Source organism: Zootoca vivipara, chromosome 1 (genome assembly GCF_963506605.1).
Source record: "Zootoca vivipara chromosome 1, rZooViv1.1, whole genome shotgun sequence".
Classification (NCBI taxonomy): domain Eukaryota; kingdom Metazoa; phylum Chordata; class Lepidosauria; order Squamata; family Lacertidae; genus Zootoca; species Zootoca vivipara.
The window spans coordinates 78,327,009-78,353,473 of NC_083276.1; the positions used below are offsets into that span (position 1 = coordinate 78,327,009).

General features: G+C 42.7%; 1 protein-coding gene across 1 annotated transcript in view; it reads right to left on the reverse strand.

The window, feature by feature from the left end:
- Positions 1-26,465, reverse strand: part of SYT12 (synaptotagmin 12) — a 54,863-nt gene that overhangs the window by 21,972 nt on the left and 6,426 nt on the right. The window contains exons 2-4 of the mRNA XM_035124739.2: positions 18,160-18,221; positions 14,350-14,543; positions 13,711-14,100 (exon numbers count right to left, since the gene is read on the reverse strand). Coding sequence (XP_034980630.1) covers positions 13,711-14,100; positions 14,350-14,543; positions 18,160-18,193 — 618 coding nt within the window. The 5' untranslated portion in view covers positions 18,194-18,221. The remainder of the gene's footprint in view (positions 1-13,710; positions 14,101-14,349; positions 14,544-18,159; positions 18,222-26,465) is intronic.

The following is a 26,465-nucleotide window of genomic DNA, read 5'->3' on the forward strand; positions in this document are numbered from 1 at the left end:
GCATTTACTCCTTCCTTTGGAATGATACTGCCACCCATATATTGTAAGGAGGTAGGAGATCAATGCTGCACAGAGCTTCCCCAATGCAATGGACACCGAGTAATGGGTACCTCCACCACGATGGGTTAGCTCAGAGCTTTCCAAACTTTTCATGTTGGTGACACACTTTTTAGACATGCATCATTTTGTGACACAGTAATTCAGTTTTACTAGCAAACCAGAGGTTAAACTAACCCCTTTCCAGCCCCGGGAGGAGTGCAGATTGTGTTCGTGTGACACACCTACACACTGCAGCCAACACACTAACGTGTCACGCAACACACAGTTTGGAAAGCTCTGGGTTAACTTTTCAATTAAGCTAGTGTGCCTTGGCAGATATTTAGCTACATTTCTAAGGCATCTTTAGTTTGGTTTGTGAATGAAATGTTCCCAATGTACTTACTGGTACTAGATACGTAGATGTTGTTGTTTAGTCGTTTAGTCGTGTCTGACTCTTCGTGACCCCATGGACCAGAGCATGCCAGGCACTCCTGTCTTCCACTGCCTCCCGCAGTTTGGTCAGACTCATGTTGGTAGTTTCGAGAACACTGCCCAACCATCTCGTCCTCTGTCGTCCCCTTCTCCTTGTGCCCTCAATCTTTCCCAACATCAGGGTCTTTTCCAGGGAGTCTTCTCTTCTCATGAGGTGCCCAAAGTATTGGAGCCTCAGCTTCAGGATCTGTGCTTCCAGTGAGCACTCAGGGCTGATTTCCTTCAGAATGGATAGGTTTGATCTTCTTGCAGTCCATGGGACTCTCAAGAGTCTCCTCCAGCACCATAATACAAAGCATCAATTCTTTGGCGATCAGCCTTCTTTATGGTCCAGCTCTCACTTCCATACATCACTACTAGGAAAACCATAGCTTTAACTATGCGGACCGTTGTTGGCAAGGTGATGTCTCTGCTTTTTAAGATGCTGTCTAGGTTTGTCATTGCTTTTCTCCCAAGAAGCAGATGTCTTTGAATTTCATGACTGCTGTCACCATCTGCAATGATCATGGAACCCAAGAAAGTAAAATCTCTCACTGCCTCTATTTCTTCCCCTTCTATTTGCCAGGAGGTGATGGGACCAGTGGCCATGATCTTAAGTTTTTTTGATGTTGAGCTTCAGACCATATTTTGCGCTCTCCTCATTCACCCTCATTAAAAGGTTCTTTATTTCCTCCTCACTTTCTGCCATCAAGCATATCTGAGGCTGTTGATATTTCTTCCGGCAATCTTAATTCCGGCTTGGGATTCATTCAGTCCAGCCTTTCGCATGATGAATTCTGCATATAAGTTAAATAAACAGCCTTGTCGAACTCCTTTCCCAATTTTGAACCAGTCAGATGTTCCATATCCAGTTTTAACTGTAGCTTCTTGTCCCACATAGAGATTTCTCAGGAGACAGATGAGGTGATCAGGCACTCCCATTTCTTTAAGAGCTTGCCATAGTTTGCTGTGGTCAACACAGTCAAATGCTTTTGCGTAGTCAATGAAGCAGAAGTAGATGTTTTTCTGGAACTCTCTAGCTTTCTCCATAATCCAGCGCATGTTTGCAATTTGGTCTCTGGTTCCTCTGCCCCTTCAAAATCCAGCTTGCACTTCTGGGAGTTCTCGGTCCACATACTGCCTAAGCCTGCCTTGTAGAATTTTAAGCATAACCTTGCTAGTGTGTGAAATGAGCGCAATTGTGCGGTAGTTGGAGCATTCTTTGGCACTGCCCTTCTTTGGGATTGGGACGTAAACTGATCTTCTCCAATCCTCTGGCCATTGCTGAGTTTACCAAACTTGCTGGCATATTGAGTGTAGCACCTTAACAGCGTCATCTTTTAAAATTTTAAATAGTTCAGCTGGAATATCATCACTTCCACTGGCCTTGTTATTAGCAGTGCTTTTTAAGGCCCATTTGACTTCACTCTCCAGGATGTCTGGCTCAAGGTCAGCAACCACACTACCTGGGGTGTACGAGACCTCCATATCTTTCCGGTATAATTCCTCTGTGTTTTCTTGCCACCTCTACGTAGATACATAGATACAGAGAAGCAAAACCATGGCATTAGAAACACCAGGATTTGATCATCTCCACTGCACAATCAATATACCTCCTGGAGTGAACTATGGCTTTATATGACAGATGCTGCTGTTGAAAATGGTAACCGTAATGTGTACTTGCAGTATTTCATCATCTGGGTGACCATTTCTGCCAGGGATGAGGAACCTGTAACCATCACAGTGAATCCAGATGCACTGGATTCCAACTTCCTTCATGTCCATCCAGCAAGGTTAGTGATAATTGCAGTCCAGCAACATCTGGATGTTTTCCCCATCTATGCTTTAAGACTGTGCAAAAGTCCTCCACAAAGATTTTACTAAAGCCACCAACTCTTGGATTCATGTACTATATACATACCACATCAGGCTGATTAACATTCTATGGCCTTTGTGTTTGTTAGGAGGAGAGTTGTTGTTTTATTATGTATTTTGTGTTCTCATTTTGCATTTTTATGTTGTGAAACACAACATAAAAATTTACAACATGCAAATTTAATAAATAAAACAGTAATTATCTACCTTGATAGCTTTCACCCTTTCTACTTGAAGGGAAGATTATGCATATGGGCATCCAATGATGAATCCTTGAACTTTGCAAAGGCTTCCGGGGGCAATGCTAGGCTCCATACTTTGTTCACTCACAGGAAGCAGATGCAACTGCCTTACAAAGAGCCAGACTATAGCTCCATGTAGCCCATGCTCTTGACTGGAAACAGCTCACAGATGTGTCCTTGCCCTGGAATTGCTGGGACCAGGGTCAGGCATCTTGAGCCTTGCCATCACTCAACATATAGTGGGAGCATGTCCTAAAACATACCCAATACATTCCTGCAGCGGCATATTAGCAAAGGATTATTGCAGTGGTCAGCAAGCCGCCTTTTAAGTAGCCGCCTCATATATTGCTGATCTACACAGTAAGCATGACCAACAGATAGGGGATAGGAATGTTGTATTCCAGAAACATCTGGAGAGCCATAAGTTCCTTATCCTTGACACTCAAGAACTCCTGAAAAGGTTTTAAGGGTTGATCAATCCATTAATCCACCTGATAGTGTGCTTGTGAGCGCTTCTCTTCTACAGCCCATGAAGGTGCAAAACTTGGCTCAGACGCTTAATACCAAACACACAAAGCTGCCTTGCACAGGCTCAGACCATTTTCCATCTAGGTCAGCATTGTCTAGCCTAGTAGGCGCTCACTGGGATTTTAGATAGGCATGTTTCTCAGTCCCACCTGGAGAAGTCAGGCATTGAACCCAGCATCTTCTGCACACAAATCACATGTGTGTTCTACCACTGAGCTGTCTCCCATGTACACTGCTACGTCAGTGACTAGGACTCCAGGGAAATGGCCAATAGGATTTTCATCCCCGGTATACAAGCACCTCCTTGTAGTAAAGCCTGCATATGTGGATAAGTAGAGAATCCTCAGCTACGAATGACACAAACAAGGGGGCAAAAAGAAAAAGGATGAGGGTATAAAAGCAAAGAGACAGCTTTAGCACAGACTACTTATGAGCTCAATTCATAGCCAGCCCAGCAGCAGTGTTTATAGTTTGTCTGCCAAGTCTATGCTCTGGGGATATAACTCATTTTCACTCATTTTTAAAGGCCATTTGAGATGAATGTTTGCAAGCATATGAAGCGCAGCAAGAGTTCAGAGGTTTCACAATCAACAAACAGGATACGGTCTCCTTGCATTTTAAATATCTTCAGGCTGGTTCATGTTTCCGTTCTTGCGTGGGAGACGCTTCCAAGTGGTTAAAGGTCTTCTGTTGCAGAAGCAATGTTTGTATGCGAGAATCATGTGGGGTGCATAGGTGCCGTGGCTGTTTTCCATGCCAAGCCCATGCTGTCCTGTCCTGGGAGCCTCCTGACCTCTTGGTTCCTGTACAGGTATCATTGGTGTTTCATGGGACCTGGCCATGCAGAATAAGCTCCCATTGCAACTCACAAGGATTTGTCCTGTAATCAACAATGCCTCACTAAAATAGTTAAGCCTTCTGCATCCTTTTCTAATAGCTTTGGGGCAGAGAAAGTATTTCAGCATCATAATAAAAGAAGCTGGAGAATCAGCTGCGGGAGAGGAAACTGAAGTCCCCTCATTTTTCAACAGTGAAGTTAATAACTAAACTATATATCACTTTGCTTCTAGCAACAATCTTGCATGGCAATGTGTATAAATGTGTTCATCTGAATTTTCACTGCTGGACAAATGCAGTCCAGAACAGGCTTTCTACAAATTAGCTTTTACAAACTTAATTCGTTCCGGAGGTCCGTTCTTAACCCGAAACTGCTCTTAACATGAGGCGCGCTTTCACTAACGGGGCCTCCCGCTGCCGGCGTGCAACTTCCGCTCGCATCCCAGGGCAAAGTTTGCAACCAGGAGCATCTACTTCCGGTTAGCGGAGCTCGTTACCCAAAGCGTTCGTAAGGAGGACGGTACGTAACCCGAGGTTCCACTGTATTCAAGTTTCACATATGTGGCTTTATATGTCTTATATACAAAGTATATGAATACTGAAAATGGATTTGCACAGAACCTTTGCATCCAACATTTTTTTATTCTGCACATACAGAGAATTACACCATATACAAGCAACACATTATAAAAGGGAAAAGGGGGGGGGGGGAGAGAACCTAAGTCAACATAACCTTCTTCCAATAAGGAATAATAATAAAAAACAAATTAATAAGAATATATTCACTTCCTCATTTAGCTTCTGTTCTAGTTACATTGTATTGCTATTCTGTAAGAATCTATTATATCCTTTTCTCTCACATATGTTATTTTATTTCTTAAATACTATCTATCCCTCCCCTCCCCTGCTTAGATTTCTTAGGGATTCTAGGTAAATCCAGTTGCTTCTGCCACATACATATTAGAAAGCTTCTGACATGATTAAAACATGAAATGGATGCATTAGCAAAAGGTTTCTTAGCCTAGTGGAAGACCCCAGCAGAGTGCTTGTTTCAGCAGCACATTTACTAAAATTGGAACAATACAGGGAACACCCCACCTGAACCATGTTGTGACACGCTAGGCAGGAAAAGGAGATTTAAGGTGATGAAATAAATATTCATTTTTAGAACAGCAGAGGCATGGGCACAATATTCATCTCATCCCCCCTTTTTATATAAATTTCACTTTGCAGGTAAGGAAAAAATTTGATTTATTAAAATGTTTATTTCATCGCATATTTTCATTTAAAGTAAAATACCCAAGCTGGCTGACAACATAATTTTAAAAAGAAAGAGAGAGATTAGAAGAAACTAAAAATGCTTTTTGCACCTACACTAGAATCGGAACATAGATCTGTGGATTAAGCCTAATAATAATAATAATAATAATAATAATAATAATAATAATAATAAATTAATATACACAATGGCATGTAGTACTGTATATATACAAGGTGGTTTGTCTTCTTTCCTTTAACATTTTACAACTGCTTAGACCAGCTAATACCTCCACAATAGCTGCACAGTTTTTTTAAAAAAATATGTTTTAAAATGCTCCCAGGAAGCAATTGTACATCATAATGTCCAGTTGCTTTCTGGCGAATTGTAAAGAGAAAAACGTGCTTTCCACTATCTTTCTACAGGCAGGCACCTTCTCTCCCTTGCCCCTCTTACAATGTCATTGTTAGGCTCCCAAAGGGATTGAATCTTGATAGATTAATAAACAAGATGCACTAACTTTATTAATATACATAACTAATACCTTGGGGTTGTTACTTGTAACCCCATCAATCCTTGCATGCATATAGTTCAGGAAATTAAAACCTCTAGTATTCCAAGAAACTGGAATGTGTGTAAATAAAACATCTTTCCGCTTGATATATGATACAGAGAGTTGGGATCGACTGTTTCGCCTGTAGACGAATGTTAGCATTTCTCAGCTGCAGTGATAACACAAATGTATTGTAAGTCACACAACTTCTGCCCCCTCTGAAATCTCTGACAGGTTTCACAAGATGTCACATATTCTGTAGGCTGCCAAAAAACCAGGCTGCATTGCAGCAGGGGATCTGGATGTGCTACCAAAGGCATGCAAGATGACGGAAACAATGTGGCATGGCATTAGGAGTGCTAGGTGCCAGTGAATTGCCATGGCATGCATCTACTCAATGGAACTGGATTAAATTCCACTCTAAGGCCAAATAATTCTTCAGAGCCTACAATCTTCTAGGTGAAAGGCAAAGATAATGCCATTATTCATGTCTATAGTATGTTCTTCATACTATTGTGCTCTTCATACTTATTGTGATTTGTTGTTTGTTGCGTATTGACACAATGAAATAAGCCAGTGTGCCAACCTTGCACTTTGAGGGTGAAGCTCCCATTAGACCCTGTGTGCTCTGTTACCTGAGAGCTCATTGATGGGAGTGGTTCAGCTGAAGCCTAGTTATGAAAAACGACATGCTAAACTAGGAATAGGGAACCTGTGGACACTAAAGATGTTGTTGGGACTCCAAATCCCATCAGTCCCAGTCAGTGTGGCCAATGTTCATGGATGACTGGAGCTATAGCCCAGCAACATCGAAGGGACCACAGGTTTCCCATCCCTGAACCAAACCGTCTGCCATTAAAAAGTACAACTTGGAGAGTAACTGAGTAAAGAGACAGCGAGGTTAAGCAAGGTGTTGGAGCAGGTATCCCCAAACTTCTGCCCTCCAGATGTTTTGGCCTACAACTCCCATGATCCCTAGCTAACAGGACCAGTGGTCAGGGAAAATGGGAATTGTAGTCCAAAACATCTGGAGGGCTGAAGTTTGGGGGTGCCTGTGTTGGAGGAACATACAGGGGAGGGCTGTAGCTCACTGGCAGAGCATCTGCCTTAAATGAAGATCCCAGGGTCAATTCCTGACATCTCCAGGTAGGGCTGGAAGATACCTGTGGCTGAAAGCATGGAGAGCTGCTGCCAGTCAATGCAGACAATACTGAGGCAGATGGGTAAATTGGTCTGACTCTGCAGAAGGGAGCTTCCTGGAAGCAAACTGCTCATAAGGAACCACAAGGTTAAGTAGGGCACATGACCATTAGAAGTTTCAGTTTCAACATAAGCAAAAGATCCCAAATTTGAAAGGGGTTATTCTGCCCCACCATTCTGAGACTTCATCTAGAATACTGCATTCACTTCAAGGTGCCAACATTAAAGAGGATGCTAACAAGCTGGAGAGATTTAGTGGGAATGGTATGGGGTAGATAAAATGTCTCAAAAGGTAGCTCAGATGAAGAAAATGTAAGGGACTGGGTGTGTTTTGCTCATGGGAAATGATTTTAAAAGTAGTATAGCAGGTTTTCACTACATCTGCAGAACACAGATGAAGAAGTGTAAACAAGTCACGGGGAAGTAGCTGAAGAATAACCTAGCAAAATGTCTACAAATCACTACTCACTACAAGAAGAGGCATTGCAAGGGCTTCCTCCCACCAGGTTGCCCAAACACCTTCCACCATTATCTTCCTCATATTCTCAACCTTCTGACTGTACCTCTCCCCAGTGGTGGAGCTTCATGCTCTGGCACCAGGGGTGGGGCGCGGAGAGCAGGTGGGGGCGGGGTAGACGCGCATCCCAGGAGTGTGGCACGCTGCCCACAGGGGCGTGACATGCATCCTGGGGGTGTGGTGCACGTCCTGGGGGCATGGCATGCTGTCTGCGGGGGGGGGGTGGCACCCAGCACAGGTGGGGGGCAACTGCAATGGTACCCCACTGGGGTCACGCTGCTCGGGGCAGTGCGCTCCTCCCGCACTCCTCTTCCTCGCCAGTGCCTCTCCCACACACACCAGTAAAAGAGCTCAGGAAAAGAAGGTGGACAGAAACTCAAAGATGTGCAGACTTTTATAACTGAGTGCACTGCAGTGCAGGCAACATGCAGCCACTAGCCTCCTATGCGCCACTGCAGCTTGTGCATTCTTATTAAAATCCAGGCAATCTCAACCTTCAATTTCACAAATGCAACCTTCTGGACTGCATGCCTGCACAGGTATATTTTGAGTATGTGGTGGAAAACACTCTGATGGCACTTGTAATGCTGAGCAAATATCCCACTCTTGGCAGGAATGCAGGAGATGAAATGTGGGCAACGCTGATGTAACATGACACTGAAAAGATGCTTGCTAGCTACTGTGTGGGAGAGCCATTTAAAACAGAAGAGTTTGGCTCAGCCAGGAAATGATTGAGTAGGTTAAGGGTCAGGCATGCCTTGGGTTAGGTACAAAGCAGAAAAGAATACTGTCTGGGGTTCTCTGCTTCCCATCACTGCTTTACATGCACTGTCTTGAATCTATGCAGGAGAGAATGTGATGCTATCACTACTAAGCATCTCTTCTTGTGGCTTTTAGCAACAGTGGGGAAGGACTGATCTCTGCGCAAATTTGTATAGTCATTAGATGACAGATGATCTACCAATGTTACTTATTTTCTTAAAAGACTAGAGAGCATTAAAAGGGGGAGAACTAATGTGTCTTTATTACTTGCCACAGGACACTGAGGAGACAATAATGTCCGTGAATTATAGATAAGAGGTGATAAATAATAAATATCACTAAAGCATAAATATAGAGAGAATGGTCTTTATTTGATGAAATTTTCTTTTAACCAAAGCTACTGCCAAGATATTTGTCAGACAATATTTTGTACTCTTGGAAAATCCAATTGGGTAGTGAGTAGCTTGTCTCTCTATTTTTGTTTCTCTCTCTCTCTCTCTCTCTCTCTCTCTCTCTCTCTCTCACACACACACACACACACACACACACACACACACATGCCTACTGAATAGACAAATCCCAAGAGGAATTGTATGTATGTATCAGAGGAAGTTATTGCAAGGAACCCAAAGCTTTGCTTCCCAATGGTGATATGTTAGGGTTTTGCCAAATTTTGCAGACACTTTGCCGATTTCCGCCCGGACACTACTTGTGGCTGCAGTATTCCATATGCATTCGGGAAATTCCGGATGTAAGGCAACCCTATGATATGTTTGGGAGAGACAAGCCACAAGTGCCGATTTGAATACCGTGATTAATGACCAGTGTTATATCCAAATGCCGTCAATGATTCAACATGCATGTTTACTTGGAAGTATATGCTACTGTGTTTGGGGGGGTGGGGGGTTATTTCCTAGTAGACTTATTTAGGATTGCAGCCTGGAAATAGCCATTTTAATCCAACTAGAAAAGTTGCTTTCTATCGCTTGATCATTGATTGAGAGGTAAACCAGTTTGTTGGCACAGCCAATGAAATAGCAATATGTATCAAGGCTCATGGCCTTGATTCTGCAAAATGGCTTTGCAAGTTGCCTCCCATGGCCCTGGTAGGATGAGAAGCATGGGAAACAATCCTTTCAAAAACAATCACACACACATTTTCCAAGCCTAGTAATTGTCCTTATGTTTTCCACATCCAAGCTCCCAGCTGCTCTCCTTTTTTGCCAAGCTCATATGAGCTTGTCCACAAATGCCATTTATACAAATTGCTCTGCCTGTAATTCTCCAGTCTACTTGCAGTTGAAGTTAACTGCTGATTTCATCCGGGGGACAAAGCAGTAGTAAAAGAACAAAGCAGATTGTGGTCGGCACCAACACCAGTCTTTCTTCCCTCAGTGAGTTACAACATCATGGAGCTTACAGATATTGAAGGCCATGAGGAAGCAACGGTTTGTAGGGAAATGGGACGTTTTCCAGATTTGCCACGGCGACCTAACTATTAGCAAATAAATTCTACAAACCCACACATACAAAAGCTGTGTGTAAGCAGTCTATAAACCACCAAGGCCTCAGTTCAGCCATTCGTTTTGTTGGCGGGGCCATCGTGAAAAGGGAGTAAGAGATGTTGGACCAAAGCCACAAGTTGCCTGTTGACTAGGCTTCTTGTCACATATGTTTTCCCTTCCACAGGCCTCTTTTTACCTCTGAGTTGGAAACTTGTGGGATGCTTCTGTCACATCTATCCAATTTGACCCAATGGCCTCCAACTGCTCAGCCTCTTCAGATTAGCACTTTTTGCCTGCTCGTGTGTGTAAAAGTCTGTGTTGCAAGCAGTCTACCCACAGGAGCAATTTAATGTCTCATGGAACTCTTGCTGGAAACTAATCTGCAGACCTGTAGCTAAAATAATTACCATATGATTTTCATGAAGAAGAATGTGATGCCAACCCACAGCAATTATTTTGAACTTCTGCCACAACATTCCACAACTATTCTCTTAAGCAAGACTGCCGGGGGTGGAGAAGGTGGAACTGAATCAGTCCTTGAATGGAAATTATATTGAGGCATCTGTTTGGAAAACATGGTCGATGTTTTCCTGGGTGGAAAGACAGCTTGGTCTGCTCTTGTTTCTTTAATAGCAACCTCAAATGCAGGAATTAACAGAAGAATCTTCTCATATGATGGCATTGGCGTATCATCAAATGGCTGGCTCAGAAGGTGACAATTCTACTGGTGACTATTTGGGAGTTTCTTTGCTTTCTTTAAGCAAAAGCATTGGTCTTCCAAGAGGAGCATTACCATCTAACAAACATAAGGTAAAAAGAATGAAAAAGTGGGTTCCCAAATGCACGTTTCGGCTAAAGGTGGAGCCAAAGCCTAAGAAAATGCAGGTAGCGGTGCTGCTAGCATTGCATTGTCACCTAGTGACTGCAATGTAGACAAAGAGCAAGGTGAAAACTCACCGACATTGCCTGTTAAATGAATATGTACCCCAAGAGAAGAAAGACAACTATATTGATTGTTTTTGGAGAAGTTCTTCAAGGCCCTCAGCCTAGATGAACCTGCAAAATCAATATATGTGGTTGCCTTCCTGTACTGGAAATCTTATTCACAACTGGAGCCTTTCCTGAAGGATTAACAGTTTTGGGGTATAAGCCTTGTGATACAGTCAAAGTCTCCTCTGTGGAAGTTGTTTGGAATACCATCTGTCAACATAGCTGCCAAGTTATCCCTTTTTTAAAGGGATTTTCCCTTATGCTGAATAGGCTTCCTCACGAGAAAAGGGAAAACTTGGCAGCTATGTCTGTCAATTTTCTAACTTTTACAGTAGCAATTAAATGTATTCTGTAAGATGAATAAGGCATCAGGGATGGAGGCTTTAAGAAAACTTTGTTTTCAAATGGCAGGAATTCACATATGAGAGTTGAGAATTAGATTAGACTAATTCACAGGAAACAAAACAGGTGCTGGCAAGTTACTGAATCCTGAGTTGCTGCATCCATCTTTATAAAAAAAAGAGACTTCAAAGTCCTCAATATTATGCTATGTGAAGTAATTTAAGTAAAGACAATTTAAATCACCAAGAAAAGAAAGCACCTTGAATTAAGTAATTGATTTAAATGTTATTAATGCCTTAAACAAAACCGCTTACTAATTGCTCGACATAATCCTGCTTAATTTTCAAAAGAAATTCAAGGCAGGTAACAAATTCAAACATCACTCAGTATTAAAATACAACTCAGGACCCATTCCTAGCCCAGAACTAAACTACAACAAAAAATTCGAAGGCAGGCATCAAAACTAAAATATCAAAAACAAATCAGTCCTCCTCCTGAGCATGTTATCCCTCCAATCTATCATCTCTTGATAAATTTCCTGTTGCTTCAGTTGTTCATCTTCAGCAAATGCATTGACATCATGCATATTGCTTCTTCCAGATCTCTCTTGTGATAAGGTAGACTCAAGTCCATGAAAGCTTATGTCATAATAAATGTGTTACAGTAGTTGTTTTTGCTGAAACAGACTCAAGAGGGCCCCTTTCTAGAAATTGTTATAACAATTTAGCTTCACCATAAGTACTGCTTTTACATAGTGTTTGAATGTAATTGTAAGCAACAGGGTGGATAAATATGTGGCCACACAGTGTGATGTATTCTGCCTAGGAAATGGGTGAGGGGAACATTGACTAAATAAGATTCAATTCACTGCCAGTTTTACAGTTCAGTGACCCTGTGATCACACTGCTTCTGACAACCAATTCCTATTCAGCAAGATAATCATGCCGTATGAAGAGGACTTGCATTATCCCTCTCTTGAACTATGGGAAATCTCTGGAGTCTTGAAAAGGAGGAATCAGCGGTACAGTGTCACTTTCCTTCCCTTAACTCATAAATAGCTAGGGAAGATGTGTCCCTTTTTGGCGAAAGCTATCAGAGCATCCAGCCAACCTACATCCACAAAATCAGGCATCCCCAAACTTCAGCCCTCCAGATGTTTTGGACTACAATTCCCATCTTCCCTGACCACTGGTCCTGCTAGCTAGGGATCATGGGAGTTGTAGGCCAAAATATCTGGAGGGCTGCAGTTTGGGGATGCCTGCACAAGATACTTTCATAAACCATGGGTTTAATTATATAATTGCTGCTGCTTCATTGAGCAATAGCTGCTCATAGAACCTAGAAATGCAGGTTGTCCCATTGCATCAAAGCAGGCAAAGGTGTGACACATGACTCTATGGGCCATCACAGATTGCAACATCAAGGCAGATAAGTCCATCTCAAGTCAGGTAATTTCTAACAAAGATTAAACCTGGAGGGCTGAAATAGCTAGACAGCTGATCCTATTTGCTTTAAATATTTATTTTCATTTATAAAACATTACTTCTCTGATTAAAGAACAAATAAAGCAATGTAGAATTTAAAAAATCCATACATTCTAACAATAGCTCTCTTAAAGACAGGTACAGTGGTACCTCGACTTACGAACGACTCAACAACCAAATTTTTCGACTTATGAATGGGGCTAATGGCCGCTCGCTTACTAATGTCTCGATATCCAAAAGGAAACGCGGCGGTTTTGGATAGGGATTTTTCGACTTATGAATTTTTAGATAGGGTTGCTTCAACTTACGAATTTTTCCGTTTCCAATGCATCCCTATGGGAAATTGCATTTCCAATGGCATTTTTCGACTTACGAATTTTTCGACCTACGAAGGTGCCTTCGGAACAGATTAAATTCATAAGTCGAGGCACCACTGTAACACATAACTCTAGCAAATCCAATTCTAAAAAGCTCAGTCTACACCAGTTAAGGCACAATCAAATCAGGACAGTCCCTTGGGAGGCCATTTATACTTTAACTAGATTCCAAACCCCAAACATTCCACATAAAATGGTGTGGAAAGGTGTTGCTTTACACTGCTTAAAGGATTGTCTAAAAAACTGTATCTGAGAAACCAATCCAATGGAGTAAGTGTGGATGAGCGCTTACCGTAATTACAGCAAATATTCTTTCACCTCTATTCTAAGGAAGTCAACACTTATGTGATCTATTGAACTGAAGCACAGGGAGAACAAGATGGTTTGATACTCACAGCATGCCATACTAGCAGGCTCATGGCCAGTTAATTCATTACACAGTTCCTAGAATGCAGATGTGGATCACACACAATACATTTTTGCATGATTGAGAAACTTCAGACCAACTCAACATTCCCTCAGGAATCTGAAATCAACCGTAAGTGAAGACCAAAAAAGTGCCTAGATCTCACCACTTGAACAATGAAGCTAACAACAATACAGTACAGCATAAAAACTCCAAAAAGAAACACATGTTCATTTGATTGGAAAACATGGTGAAAAACATCCAGAGCATTTGCTATTATGTAATGCACCACTGTATACAAGTAAAAATGGTGGAGAAACTTACCCTTGAAATGCCAACTATTTGCTCATCCGGAAGCAAACTGATGCGCACAAAGCATGATTCAAAGTTGACATCTTCCTTCTCCATTAGATCTTTTCCCTGTAGCAGTGTAACATGCAAGGTGTTGGAGTTCACATTGTATTCCATATTGACTTCCACTTGTCCCACTGTGAACTCATGGCCAAAGTTATTTCCAATTGAGGAGATGGAACAGAGAGAATCGGTGGAGATGGACTTTTTCAGTGGCCCGTAGGGAGCCAACTCAAGGTCTTTGTTCATCAGCTCCAAAGTGCCCAACTCATTAATGTTTTCAAAGGTGTCATCCATTTTCAGGCTGGGCTTGCGAACAGGAGAGGTCCTTTCTCCTGCCTTTCGGAAGTTGCTTGCAGCTCTCTACAGACAGTAAGCAGAACAGAAAGCTAGTCAGAGCTCAAGATTAACTTCAAACTAGGTATTTACTACTGTAAAACATCAACCTATTGCAAGCCTCAGAGTTTAATTTCCTCGCATGCCCTCGTAGTCCCACCATTGAATACAAATGCTGAACTCAAGTGGGAGCTCTTATTCAGATCTGATATTATGATGGCGCAAAGGGGGGAATGGATGATTGTGGTAACTGATGGATTTCTCAATGCTCTTTACCTTTTGCTTGATCTGAGAATATGTGGCCCCATATTTTTGTTCTAGATATCTGTAGTCGTAGTTTGGAAATGGAGATGGTGCAGGATAGCTGCCAGACCTCCATAGCTTCCACAGGTTTACTCCAGCTATTCCCAGCAGAACAAGTGCTCCAGTAATATAGATACCTATTTCCCATCCAGGTGGACTTCTTATGACTGGGAAAAGAGAAAGAGTTATCATGGCACATTGAAATCTTATAGAAACATTATAGGAATATTAAGTAAGTGGCCTTCTGTGTGGTATCTTCTGTGATGCTGGGATTAAGGTTCTAACCATTCTTAATTCATAACCACCACCAACCCCACACCAACAGTACACAACACTGTTTTCACACAAAACAGCACCACAATGGCTTGACAGAATGGAACACAACTTTCTTTTCTTTCTTTTTTATTAAGGATTTCATTGGTTTACAAAGGTAGTACAATGTCTCATATTTTTCCCATGTATCGTTTTTACACATTAATCTTGATTGTTGAGACATTAGGAAGAAAGGGGGGGGGAGGTAGGTGGGGTGGGGTGTCGATGTTTCTCTTTTTTCTTGGTATGTGTAGGGGTTCAGTGTCAGCATTGAATGTGCAGGTTCTCTGTTATTCGCTTGTGCTCCTTTGTTGGTGAGAGAGGTCGGGGGTTGGTGTAGGATGTGCTAGTTCATGTGTGTTTGGCTGTGGTGGTCTTCGGTTTCTTGTGTGAGTGGGGTGGGTGGGTGGGTGGGTGGGTGGGTGTTGCAGGATGCGCTGGGTGTATGGGCCTAGGCTTCTCCTCCGATTCAAGGTGTCCTGAGATAAATATTGGAAGACCATTATGTTATTTCCTTTGTATTGGAGGCTGGTTAAGTTCCTGAGATAGTTCCATATCTCTTCTTTCTTTCTATAGCGTGCGAAGCACACAATGATGTCTCTGGGACGGGCGTCGGCTTTTGGCTTAGCTCTTAGGGATCTGTGAGCCCTTTCCAGGTCGCCTTCCTCGAGTGTCAGACCTGGAATTGTGTTTTTCAACCAGCTTACGATTAGATCTGCTGAACTTTTTCCCTCAGCGTTTTCGGGGAAGTTGCGGAAGCGGATGTTGCAGCGTCTGCTTCGATCCTCGAGGTCCGCTTGTTTGATTCTCATTTCTTCGTTTTCTGTTTCCAGTTTCTTCAGTTCATCTTTCATGAGTGTATTCTCTTCCTGGTACTGTTCTATTATTCTCTCTTGCATTTGATTCTTGTTCTCTAGGTCCTTCACTTTGGAGAACAGCTCACTGATTAGTGTCTTCAGGGGGGTCACTGCGGTTTCTACTGCGGCTTGCAGTGCTGCTTTTAATCTCTTTTCCATTTCTGTCATTTCTTCCCTCATTTCGTTTAGCGTGCTGAGCAGTCGGTTTCTTGGTGGGATGGTGCGGTTTCGGTGTGATTTGCCATTTTCTTGGTTGATGTTGCCTCGGTCTCTTTGCTGGTTTTGGTTTGAGGCCTGATGTTTTCTTGGCTTCTTTTGGGGGGGGTGTTGTGTTGTGGTCAGGGGTTGTGACGTTGGTGGTTTTTGGGGTGTTGTTGAGTTGGTCAGGCATTGTATTTGCAGCAGCAACGCCAGCGAGGTCGGTGCACCCCTTGGTCCCCGGTGCTCCGGTTCCCCACGAGGCTCCCCGGTGCAGCGACGCAGGAGCTGTGGGATCAGGGCCCTTCACTTCGGGGGTGCTCCTTCCCCCTCTTCCTTCTCCTTTCTTCTCTCTTCTCTGGGGCAGCTGGAGTGGCGGTGGCTGCAGCCGCGAGGCAGGCTCCCCTAGGGTCGTCGCGCGGTGGGAGGATTCGGGCCACGGAGCTCCGCTTGGTCGCCGGCTGGGTGCCCTTGGCTTCGGCCCGGCAGGCCTGCGGGGGCCCTCAGCAGCTCCCCACTTGATCCACTGGGCATCTCTGGCACCCACACAGTCGCCGTGGAGCCCGCGGCCTGGAAGGCGGTTTCGGGCCTCGAGGTCCAGGGGTTCCGCCGAGCCTCCGGCCGGGCGCTTTCAGCCTCGGTCCAGTGGGGTCGCCGGGGGGGCCTCCAGCGGCTCCCCGGTTGATCCACCGGGCTCGCTTGGCGCCCGCGCACCGGCGGTGGCAATTTCGCCAGTTCCGGTGAGCCAAAGGCTTGGCAGGCGGCACGGGCACGTTGATCGCTCTCAGGAGCTTCGCACCGCCGTGCCGCGCGCCATCTTGCCTCGCTGGAAGTCCCACACAGCTTTCTTTTCAAATCTAAACTATAGTCTCTCTGTACAGTGAACTATCTAAGAAAATATGTGATTGCTTAACATAACAGGATCTTTTGTTTACAGCCATTGAAATAACTTCTCAAATTTAGGAAAATTACAATGCTCTGTTTTTATCATCACTGTGTACCTTTCTGTTCATTAGAAAAATCTTTCATTAAATGATTTCACATTACAGTCGTACCTCGGTTTAAGTACGCCTCAGTTTGAGTATTTTCAGTTTAAGTACTCCGCGGACCTGCCTGGAACGGATTAATCCACTTTCCATTACTTTCAATGGGAAAGTTCGCTTCAGGTTAAGTACGCTTCAGGTTAAGTACTGTACGGACTTCCGGAACCAATTACACTCATACCTCGGGTTAAGTATGCTTCAGGTTGAGTACTCTGTGGACTCGTCTGGAACAAATTAATCCACTTTCCATTACTTTCAATGGGAAAGTTCCTCTTCAGGTTAAGTACGCTTCAGTTTAAGTACTCCGTGGACCGTCTGGAACGGATTAATCCACTTTTCATTACTTCCAACTTTCAATGGGGAAAGTACGCTTCAGGTTAAGTACAGACTTCCGGAACCAATTGTGTTTGTAAACTGAGGTACCACTGTATTCAGTTCTTGTTCAATATTTTTGCTGACTGATCTGTGAATACTACCCATTACTAGTTTATAAAGAAGCATTTTCTTTCTTTCAGCTTTTCAAAATTGATCTATTTTTCCTCTTGCCAGTGAGAATCATCTTTTCAATGTAGAAAGATGGCCACTGTTCAACCATGCTATGAATTTCATACTGGCACAGAAAATTGCTCCCACCTGATTATGATAAATGGGAACAGCTTTCAAGCAAACAAACATTCTACAGTTTGCAGAAATGGCAATAAGATACACACTTGAACCAACTTAATGCACAACTTCTTCACATACCAAGTATTGTTGTGTTTCTTCCCAACAGAGAAATTCATTTGAAAAACCTCTAGTAACCAGCTGAGACAATCATATATGGTTCTTTGCTTGGAAAAAGGTAAATCAATGGTCAGACGTTAATACTGAGCAACAACACATGTCTACATTCCCTAGCCTGGTGCCTTCCAAATTTCAACTACAACACCCATCATCCTTGACCGTGCTGATTGGGGCTGTTGTAGTCCAAAACATCTGAAGGACATTATACTGGGGGTAGGCCTCCCCAAGCAGCTACTTACCACAGACCTTAACTAGAGAATCTACTCTGTGTGCACCTGGTACTATTGAGCTTCTCATAAATCTCTCACCATCTCACCTAGCTTGGCTCTTAGAATAAGTTCTTATGTTAGAAAGCTACTGGATTGAAGGCAAGGACTTCATCAAATGATATATGTGAGATGCAGCCCTCAGTATTTGTCTGGATATCCTCCCTTCTCTGGGGCTGTAAGAGTTTTCTGGATGCTCTGTGCAGAAAATGTCTAAATGGAAGGCACATCACATTATTATTGTTTGAGCAGGGAGACTTTTACCAAGACTGACATCTCCAACCAAAACCCTAGCACAGTTTGTTCAGCATTCAAGATACTCACCACTGAGTTGGTGCTCAGCAACGTTATTTTCCATGGTGACTATCCCGAGTAAGGGCAGTTACCTAGAAGAACACACAAACAAAAACAGTGAGGAAATCAAGACAATGTTGTATGACACTCAAGACCAGATTTATTATATAACTAATTAATGAAGAGCTAATAAAACCCCTTTCTTCTGTTTCCACAGTGACTGGCATAACAATTGCGAAAGGATCCTGCTGTTTTTAGTCATTTTTTGCTCTTTAGTCTGCTCTCTTGCATTTATTTTAGTTTTACTGGATTGTATTGGGTGCTTTATTTACTTTTATTGTATGCAGTCTAGAAACTTTGGTGTACAGCATCTAATACATGTATGTAGTATTATGACTACTGATACTACTAATAGCAGAAATTACACACTTTGCTACACATATAAAATATCCCTTTGCATACTGTCATGGGAAACCCAATCCTCTTAGGCTGCTTTGGCTACAGAGGTGCAAAACCGCTGCAGCATCCTGTGTCCCTATGACGTGGAGCAGTGCCTTTCCATGCTCCTATAATATTACTGGGCCAATGTGCTTGTTGGCCCAATGCTCCAATGGCTCTAACACCAGCAGGCCTGCCCATATCACTGAAGAGGCCCCTTAGCCCTGTAGTCCCTGGAATTAGACCATGCTGGTGTAGGAGAGTTGATGGCTACTGCTAGGCCAGCGCCAGGCCAAAAGGGTTTCATTGCTTGAGGTCCAGGACCAAGAGTCCCAGATCCTAAACTCCAACCCCATTGCATAAAAAAGCAAAGGATCCAGTCATCATGGTTTGGAAAGTACATTTATATGGCAGCTTCCCCTCCGCTCTTTCTGTGTTTTCATATTTCTGCATTAAGCTTTGCATTTCATTCTGTTTCACCCAAGAATCTTCAGATCAAGCTAGTCACACTTCAGTCCCATTTAAATCAACAGAACTTTACACACTCATTGGCTAATTTTATGGGACAGAAATGTCACTAACTTAGTCTGGATCTAAACCACTGTGGTATGGCTGCCCCCTAATTTCCAAACAGAGGCACTGTGCCTTTAACCATTGTGTGATAGGCAGCTCAACAAATGCTACTTTTCCCAACATGAAAAGGATGAAACGTGGGATTAAAAAAAATTAAATCTGTCATGCAGTTGTTATATGCATATGGCAAGCAAAAAGCTGAGAACCCTGTTGGTGAATTTTCTTTTTGGTTAATCTGCATCTTGAAATAATAATAATAATAATAATAATAATAATAATAATAATAATAATATTTATTCCGCCCCCATTTGAGTGGGTTTCCCCAGCCACTCTGGGCAGACACCAAGCATTAAAAACCTCCTGATACAGGGCTGCCTTCAGAGGTCTTCTAAAATTTGTGTAATTCTCTATCTCCTTGACATCTAAAGGGAGGGCATTCCACAGGGAGGGCACCACTACTGAAAAGGCCTTCTGCCTGGTTCCCTGTAACTTCGCTTCTTGCAGTGAGGGAACCAGCAGAAGACCCTCAGAGGAGGAGCTCAGTGTCTTCCCCCCCCCAAAAATAATATTTATTAGTTTTCAAAATTTTAACACATAAATAATAACAAAAGAGCAAAATTAAAACATAATCAAAAAATAAAATAGAAAAAAGGAAAAAAAGAAAAACATATCAATTCATTACATTAACAATAACATTGTGGACTTCCTCGATTCCCCCCCCCCCAAACTGGGTCCATTTATTAAATATAAATTGAGCAGTTTTCTTTTATCATCTTAAATCATTCTGGCACAATTTTTCCATCATTTCCCAACCAATTCTAATCTACTCAAAACAAGCAAAACAAAAAACAAAAAAAACCATCAAATACCCTCAACCTATAATTCATTAATTAATCCAAATCTAACTTTATTTTTCTTCCATCTCTTATTCTTCCTTTAGCCTCATATTTTATACCCCCAAAATTACCCATATATTCGATTGTTATTTCTTCTATCATACTTTTAACCACATTTGTCTAATTCTACCCCCCTTCCCATGGACTCCGGATCTCCCAGATGTATCAACCAGCTCCATAAAATGTTCCAGTTTCGGACCATCTTAATCAGTCAGAAAATAACCCATTGTTTTTCCTCACCCTATTCCCACTCTTTCACCACCTATCCACCACTCTCCTTTCTTTGTCCCCTGCTGACCCCCCAATTTTCTAACTGTAGCACAGTACCATCCAGCTATGTGTCCACTTCTCAGCCCTATCACAATTTTTCCCCCAGTTAAGCTCAGGCCCCAGCATGGATCCTGCCCTCCCTCTCTCACTGGGAGAACATTATTCCATGCTGGTTCTTCTTTGAGGACTCCTTGAATCAAACACAAATCTTGTTCTCCCTCTCCCACTGGGTGAACAGTATTCCATACACCTTCCTCCTCTTTTTTGCATTCAGTTATATTGTCCTGGACTGATAAGTCTTTATCCTCTTTTACCAAGTCATTCACAATGCCCCCGGATGGTGCTTGTTCCTCTTGCTTTGATTGTCTTATTTTACGAATCTCTATATTGCTCTGCCGCAGTTCATCTCTCACGTCCAAAATCAGTTCCAGGAGTTTTTGATAATCTACAGAGTCTATAGAGCCATCTGGTATTGTGTCTACTAACATCCTGTTTATCTCACTTTCCGTGAGAGCTGCAGAGATAGCAAATTCAGACGTGGCACAGTTCATATTTCCAAACCTCAAATGTCTGATCTGGTTCTCAAATCTCTTTTTAAAATTCTTGTTCATATTTTTTAAAATCTTGTGTCCATTTCTGAAAAGAACATTATCAAACTTCTTATATGCAGCCTAATATTTGCTTTCTTTTCAAGGTTAGCATTCTCAGCCTCAAAGAGGTAAACAGATTCCTTCCTTATGTGATGTCATAATGGCGGCTAGCTGATCCCTCCAGGGACCCGGCTCCAGTTCCAGGGGGGCTTCCCCGAGTCCAAATTGGAAATTTTACAGGGATTTTAAGTCATCAATCCTTCTCCCCTTTACCCTGCCTCAGGGGGAAGGTTTTAGAACTAATACTTGGAAGCTGTCAAAGTCCTGTCAAACTCTCTGGCTGCAGGCTCCCTGTTTCAATCTCCTCCCATGGCCAATTCTTTCAATTGAATTTTTTTTTAAAAAAATTATTTGTATTACTCACGGTGTCCAATGTATTTCGAATCTTTTTTTTTTAATCCACCGCTCTCCGCTGCCGGCTCGGAGCTTCGCTCTGTGAGGGTAGCGATTTACTCGAAAATGGCGCCTGCGACTGTAACTCCGCTCTGACTCGGAGCTCCCAAAGAGAGCTTACCGGTGAGCAGAGGAGTCACCTTTGGGCGCAGCCAAGCTCTCATGCCCCCAGAAAGCTCAATCTGGGGTTCTTCTGGGGGGCTGCATTGCTCTTGCGGCTCTCCCCCTCCCTCACAGGGCCAGGAACCTCGGAGCTCGAGGATTCCTCACCGATCAGCACTGGTGGTAGGCCAGAAGTCCAGAGCTCAGTGTCTTGGCTGGACGATGGGGGTGGAGAAATCCTCTGTTTAGGCCTGCTGCAATATATCACCATTGTGGCATAGTTGTTCCCAAGAGCTTCTCCTCCCCAAAGGCTTCCCTTTACACAGTTAGCCTCATGTTAACCAGCTCCATGCAGCTCAGGCTGATGGTAACCAATCGTGAAATATATTAGCATGGGTAGAATTTTATCTAAAATATGGGGATAACAATACAGTCTCTTTCTGCTGGGCTATTGTATGCAAAATTAGCAGCTAACAACCTAATAAGAAGAGGAAAAACCACTGTGTATGTTGTTTTAGTTTGTTTTTGATAAGGATACCAGGTTACTTTGGTGGATGAAGCAGGGACATAGTTTTGATCACCCACCCATATTTTATTTTGGGAGGGACTAGCTGCCACAAGCAGCCAATAACACCAAGGCAGCATCCATCTGGCTGAGTTCCCAATGGCATATGAATTAGGCCTTGGAGTTTGCATTGTAAACTCTTCCAATAACCAGCAGTGTCCCAATGGTCTGCAAGAGAAAACAAGTTTACAGTCTCAGCCAGTGTGCTCAGTGTACATTTATGCAAGAAGAGATTCTTCTCTGTCTTTTGGCACTGCATGAGTCACCAGTGCATGGTGTTTTGTGGAAATGCGTTATTAAAACCTGCTTCTCAAGTACATCACCCCAGATTAGAGGTCATTGATTGCTGGAACCTTGCAAAATTACTACACTACGACCTGCCAGTGGAGGAGGTCTGATTTATCTTTCATTCCTGAAGGCTCTTTCTTTGCTTGCTGGGGAAGAATAACTGCATTGTTCCATTCCGTGTACAGCTGATGAATGGCTCTGTAAGGGTTTGCTTGAGAATTTCCTGCTTACCCTCTATCCATCTGAGCAGTGAGTGATCCCATGTTTTTCATCGAGAACCTCCATCTAGATTTTTCATTGCAACTCCTAGTGGGTAAGCTGAATATTCAGATGTATGAGGAGCAGGTTGTCCTACAAAGTCTCCCCTAACTCAGCATCTCATGGTCTTTTGAAAAAGACCCCGCAATGCAGAGAAAGGTGGATTCATGTTTAGTTGTACTGAGAATCCCCAGATACAGACGAATACCTTAATTTTAAAGCCTTTGTCATGGAGTGGCTGGATGCACAGGATTGGTGGGAGGTGAAGTGACATCGAAGTTGCATCTCTGCTCTTTTATCTGTGATAACGCATTCACACATGCAAGGCAAGTGAGCCATCAATTGATAAACATACATCTGCACTGATTTGAAACCTTAAAAAAACCAAAAACCTACCCAGGAAGTGGAACATTCTTAATAAAGGCAAAACCTGAAGGTAAGATACATAATCCTAAAGAAACTACAGAAGAAGTCAAGTAGCAAAGATTTTGAGAGTCCAAGGCACTGGGTGATATCTTCCGCTGAAAGCCTTTGTTGCTCTCAGCAGCAGGGGAAACTACTCACCTGCCATTAGATTTACCATTCACAATTTTAGAGAGTGCTCTTGGTGAGCCTAACTGGCTGAAAAGCTCACTTTACAAGTATCTCAGCATCCTGTACAAATCTAACTGTACGGGAGTCCATAATATTTTTTTTTTATAAAGCATTTTATTGAATTTTCCAATTAAACACATTTAAAACAACAAAACAAACAAACATTCAAAAACAAATACAACACACACAACTATCTTTTTAACAATTCTTTCCAAATTTCTCCTCCTCAATGCTCTGCCGAGCTTGACTTCCCTCCCTCCCCTCATTTGGTTTTCTATTCAGTTCTTATCTCGCAGTTCCTTTATTTCATCCATTTAAAATCAATTCGTAGGATTTATTTCAGTCCTGCAAGTGTCTTTAAACTTCTACAATTCTTTTCCATATAGTCCATAAATTTACTCCAGTCTTTTTGGAACCTTGTTTCCCCCTGGTTCCGGATCCTGCTAGTCAGTCTCGCTAGTTCCGCATAGTCTATCATTTTTGTCTGCCACTCTTCAATCGTCGGTAAATCCTGAGTTTTCCATTTTGGGGCTAACAAAGTCCTAGCCGCGGTTGTCGCATACAAAAATATTATATAGTCCTCCTTTGCAATCTCTGTCCGGATCGGACAGGAGTCCATAATCTTCAGAGATGAGGGTTTTTCAAGGGAGGACAATACCTGGACCATTTATTGTATTTGCTACTCTGACTTATTCTGTATCTTCTTTAGGATGATGCTTTTTTATTTTTGAGTTGTTTGTAGATTCAGAAACAAACCTTCTAATCACTGGGCACTATATACATCCCCCCAACATATGGTGGATATTTAATTTTGGTGCATAAGAGTAACACGGGTGTGTGTGTGGAGGCATTCTTTGACATGTTCTGCGGGTAAGCTTAATTTAATACATTCGTTATATGTAACACAGTACTGTAGGTAGAATATGCATAGTGACAGCCTTCCAGACAAATCATGAGCAATCACTAGAACTGTCCTTGGTACTGCACAGTGTTCCAGCCTGAGCTTGAGCTGTCCAAAAATACTAAAGAAGGATAATGAAGAATTTGACTTTTTCAGATCCACTTACTTGATGAAATAATTAGGTACTGGCCTTTCCAAGAAGCCTTTAGTTTAGGCCAATCCATTATTCATCACCCCAAACTGAAACTAAGCCTGAAGCTCTATTATACTTTCCTGGGAGTAAGTACCATATAATAATTAGTTCCAAGTAAATATGCATATGATTGCACTGCATCTCTGGCTGGATGTAACAGCCATCTGCTTACATTCATCTTTGGTTAATCTGACCCATTCCTCTCCTCTCTCTATTGGCTTATTATCCATACTTTTCTCTTTTCTATATTGGAAGCTCTTTGAGACAGGGATCTGTCTTTTGCTAATTTTACTCAGCAAAATGCAACATTGGCGCTTCAACCACAATGGAAAGCAAAAGGCAAGAATCGAGTTTATAAATGCAATTATGCAAACTATTCCCCCAACCGCAAGATTGTGTACTTTGAGACTCCAATCCCAAATGGTCTGACAACTCTGCACTGCCACAGAATGGTTGCAAGATAAGCCTGAGACATGCTTCATCCAGCAAAATAAATAAAGGCAGTGAGTAAACACCAGCAAGAGAATGACCCAAACACGTCATTTGTAACCTGAGTAGGGTTGGTATCTGGGAGGGTTTTCAGCTACACTTCAATGCAAGACAACAGGCAATTTAAAAAAAAATGTTGTACTTAATTAGATTTATAGCCTGGCCAGGCTCAAAAGATAAGTGCTTTTGTTCTTTTTCATCCTAAAAAAAGCAAAAACAAAAAACCCCAGAGTAGCTCACAACCATAGTTCTGGAAAACAGATAGGAAACATTCCTAAAGAAATTTCCTCAAATGAGGCTGAGAAGGAATGCAGATTTCCCAAATCTAACACCCCCATCACTTGAGACATACAGAGGAGCAGGACAAGGTGGGAGTACCCAAGGACTGTAAAAAAAACCCTTTTTTCTGGTCACAACATTGACAGAAGACACAGGGCAGCCAAGCCATGCAGCTCTTGAAGTCCCTGTGTTGCTGGAATTTACTGTGTGTGTGTGTAGTGCAATGACCCTTAGGTGTCAGTGAAGTAATTCAGATCTATGCAACAATTGCAACATGCCCCAAATGCTTAGGAAAATTTTTCCCATTCCTCTGTGCTACTAGCCTGCTATGAGGACAAAAGCCTTCAAAAGTCTATTCCAGGGGTAGGCAACCTAAGGGCAATCCGGCCCGTGGACGGTCCAGGAATCAGCGTGTTTTTACATGAGTAGAATGTGTGCTTTTATTTAAAACGCATTTGTGGGGCATAAGAATTCGTTCATTTCCCCCCCCCAAAAAAAATATAGTCCAGCCCACCACATGGTCTGAGGGACGGTGGACCGGCCCATGACTGGAAAAGGTTGCTGACCCCTGTTCTATTCAGAGTACCGGGGATGAAAACAAAACTGAAAAATATTAGCATAATTTCACATTACAATGTGGAAGTACAGGGAAGGACCTGGAGGAAATTTCAACAGTCTATGCTTTCGTTTCCAATGAACAGCTGCTTGCATTTCCAAGTTTACCTTTACAGACCTATTCTTTGAAACAGATGCAAAGGGTGTCAGATTTTTCAAAAGGACTAAAGTTTGGAGAAGCACAGATTTTCAGTCAGTTGGGGAAAGGCTAGCATAGTTCCTTGAACATTTTAAAGGTCTGTGCTTGTCTACATCACTGCTGCATACCTCAAATCCACATTTTTAGTGGGCTATGTGGGCTAAGCTAACTTTTTCTGCATTCACTTGGGGGTAATCTCTGGGAGGGTGGGAATGCTGAGTGTGGGTGGGGCCAGAGCCAAAAACAGGCACAGCCGTCCCCTTCTCTCTCTTTCTGCTATCCCTCTCTACTTCTCTGGGGGAGGACAGATCCCTCTTGCCAGAGGTATGACATGATCACTTGCTTGGAGAGCTTTTAAAATTAGGCCAATGGCTGCACATAATTATGTTTGGGGCCATGAGCAGCCCATCCCACTCAACAGTTAAGAAGCAGAGCACAGGCGTTGCATGCTGAACTCTCTAGTTTCAACACCAAGCATTTCAAGTTAAAGGGATCTTCAAGATCTCAAGATTGTTCCCAGCCCTTTGTGTCAAGGTTTAGCATTGTATCCAACTAAATCTTACTCAGAGTAGACCCACTGAAATTAATGGGGCAACTAGCTTAGGTTCTACTCTAACTTAGGTCTACTCTGAGTAGGAGAGGTGCCACCCAGAACTGACAGTCCTGAGTTAGACTGGCCAATGTTCTAACTCA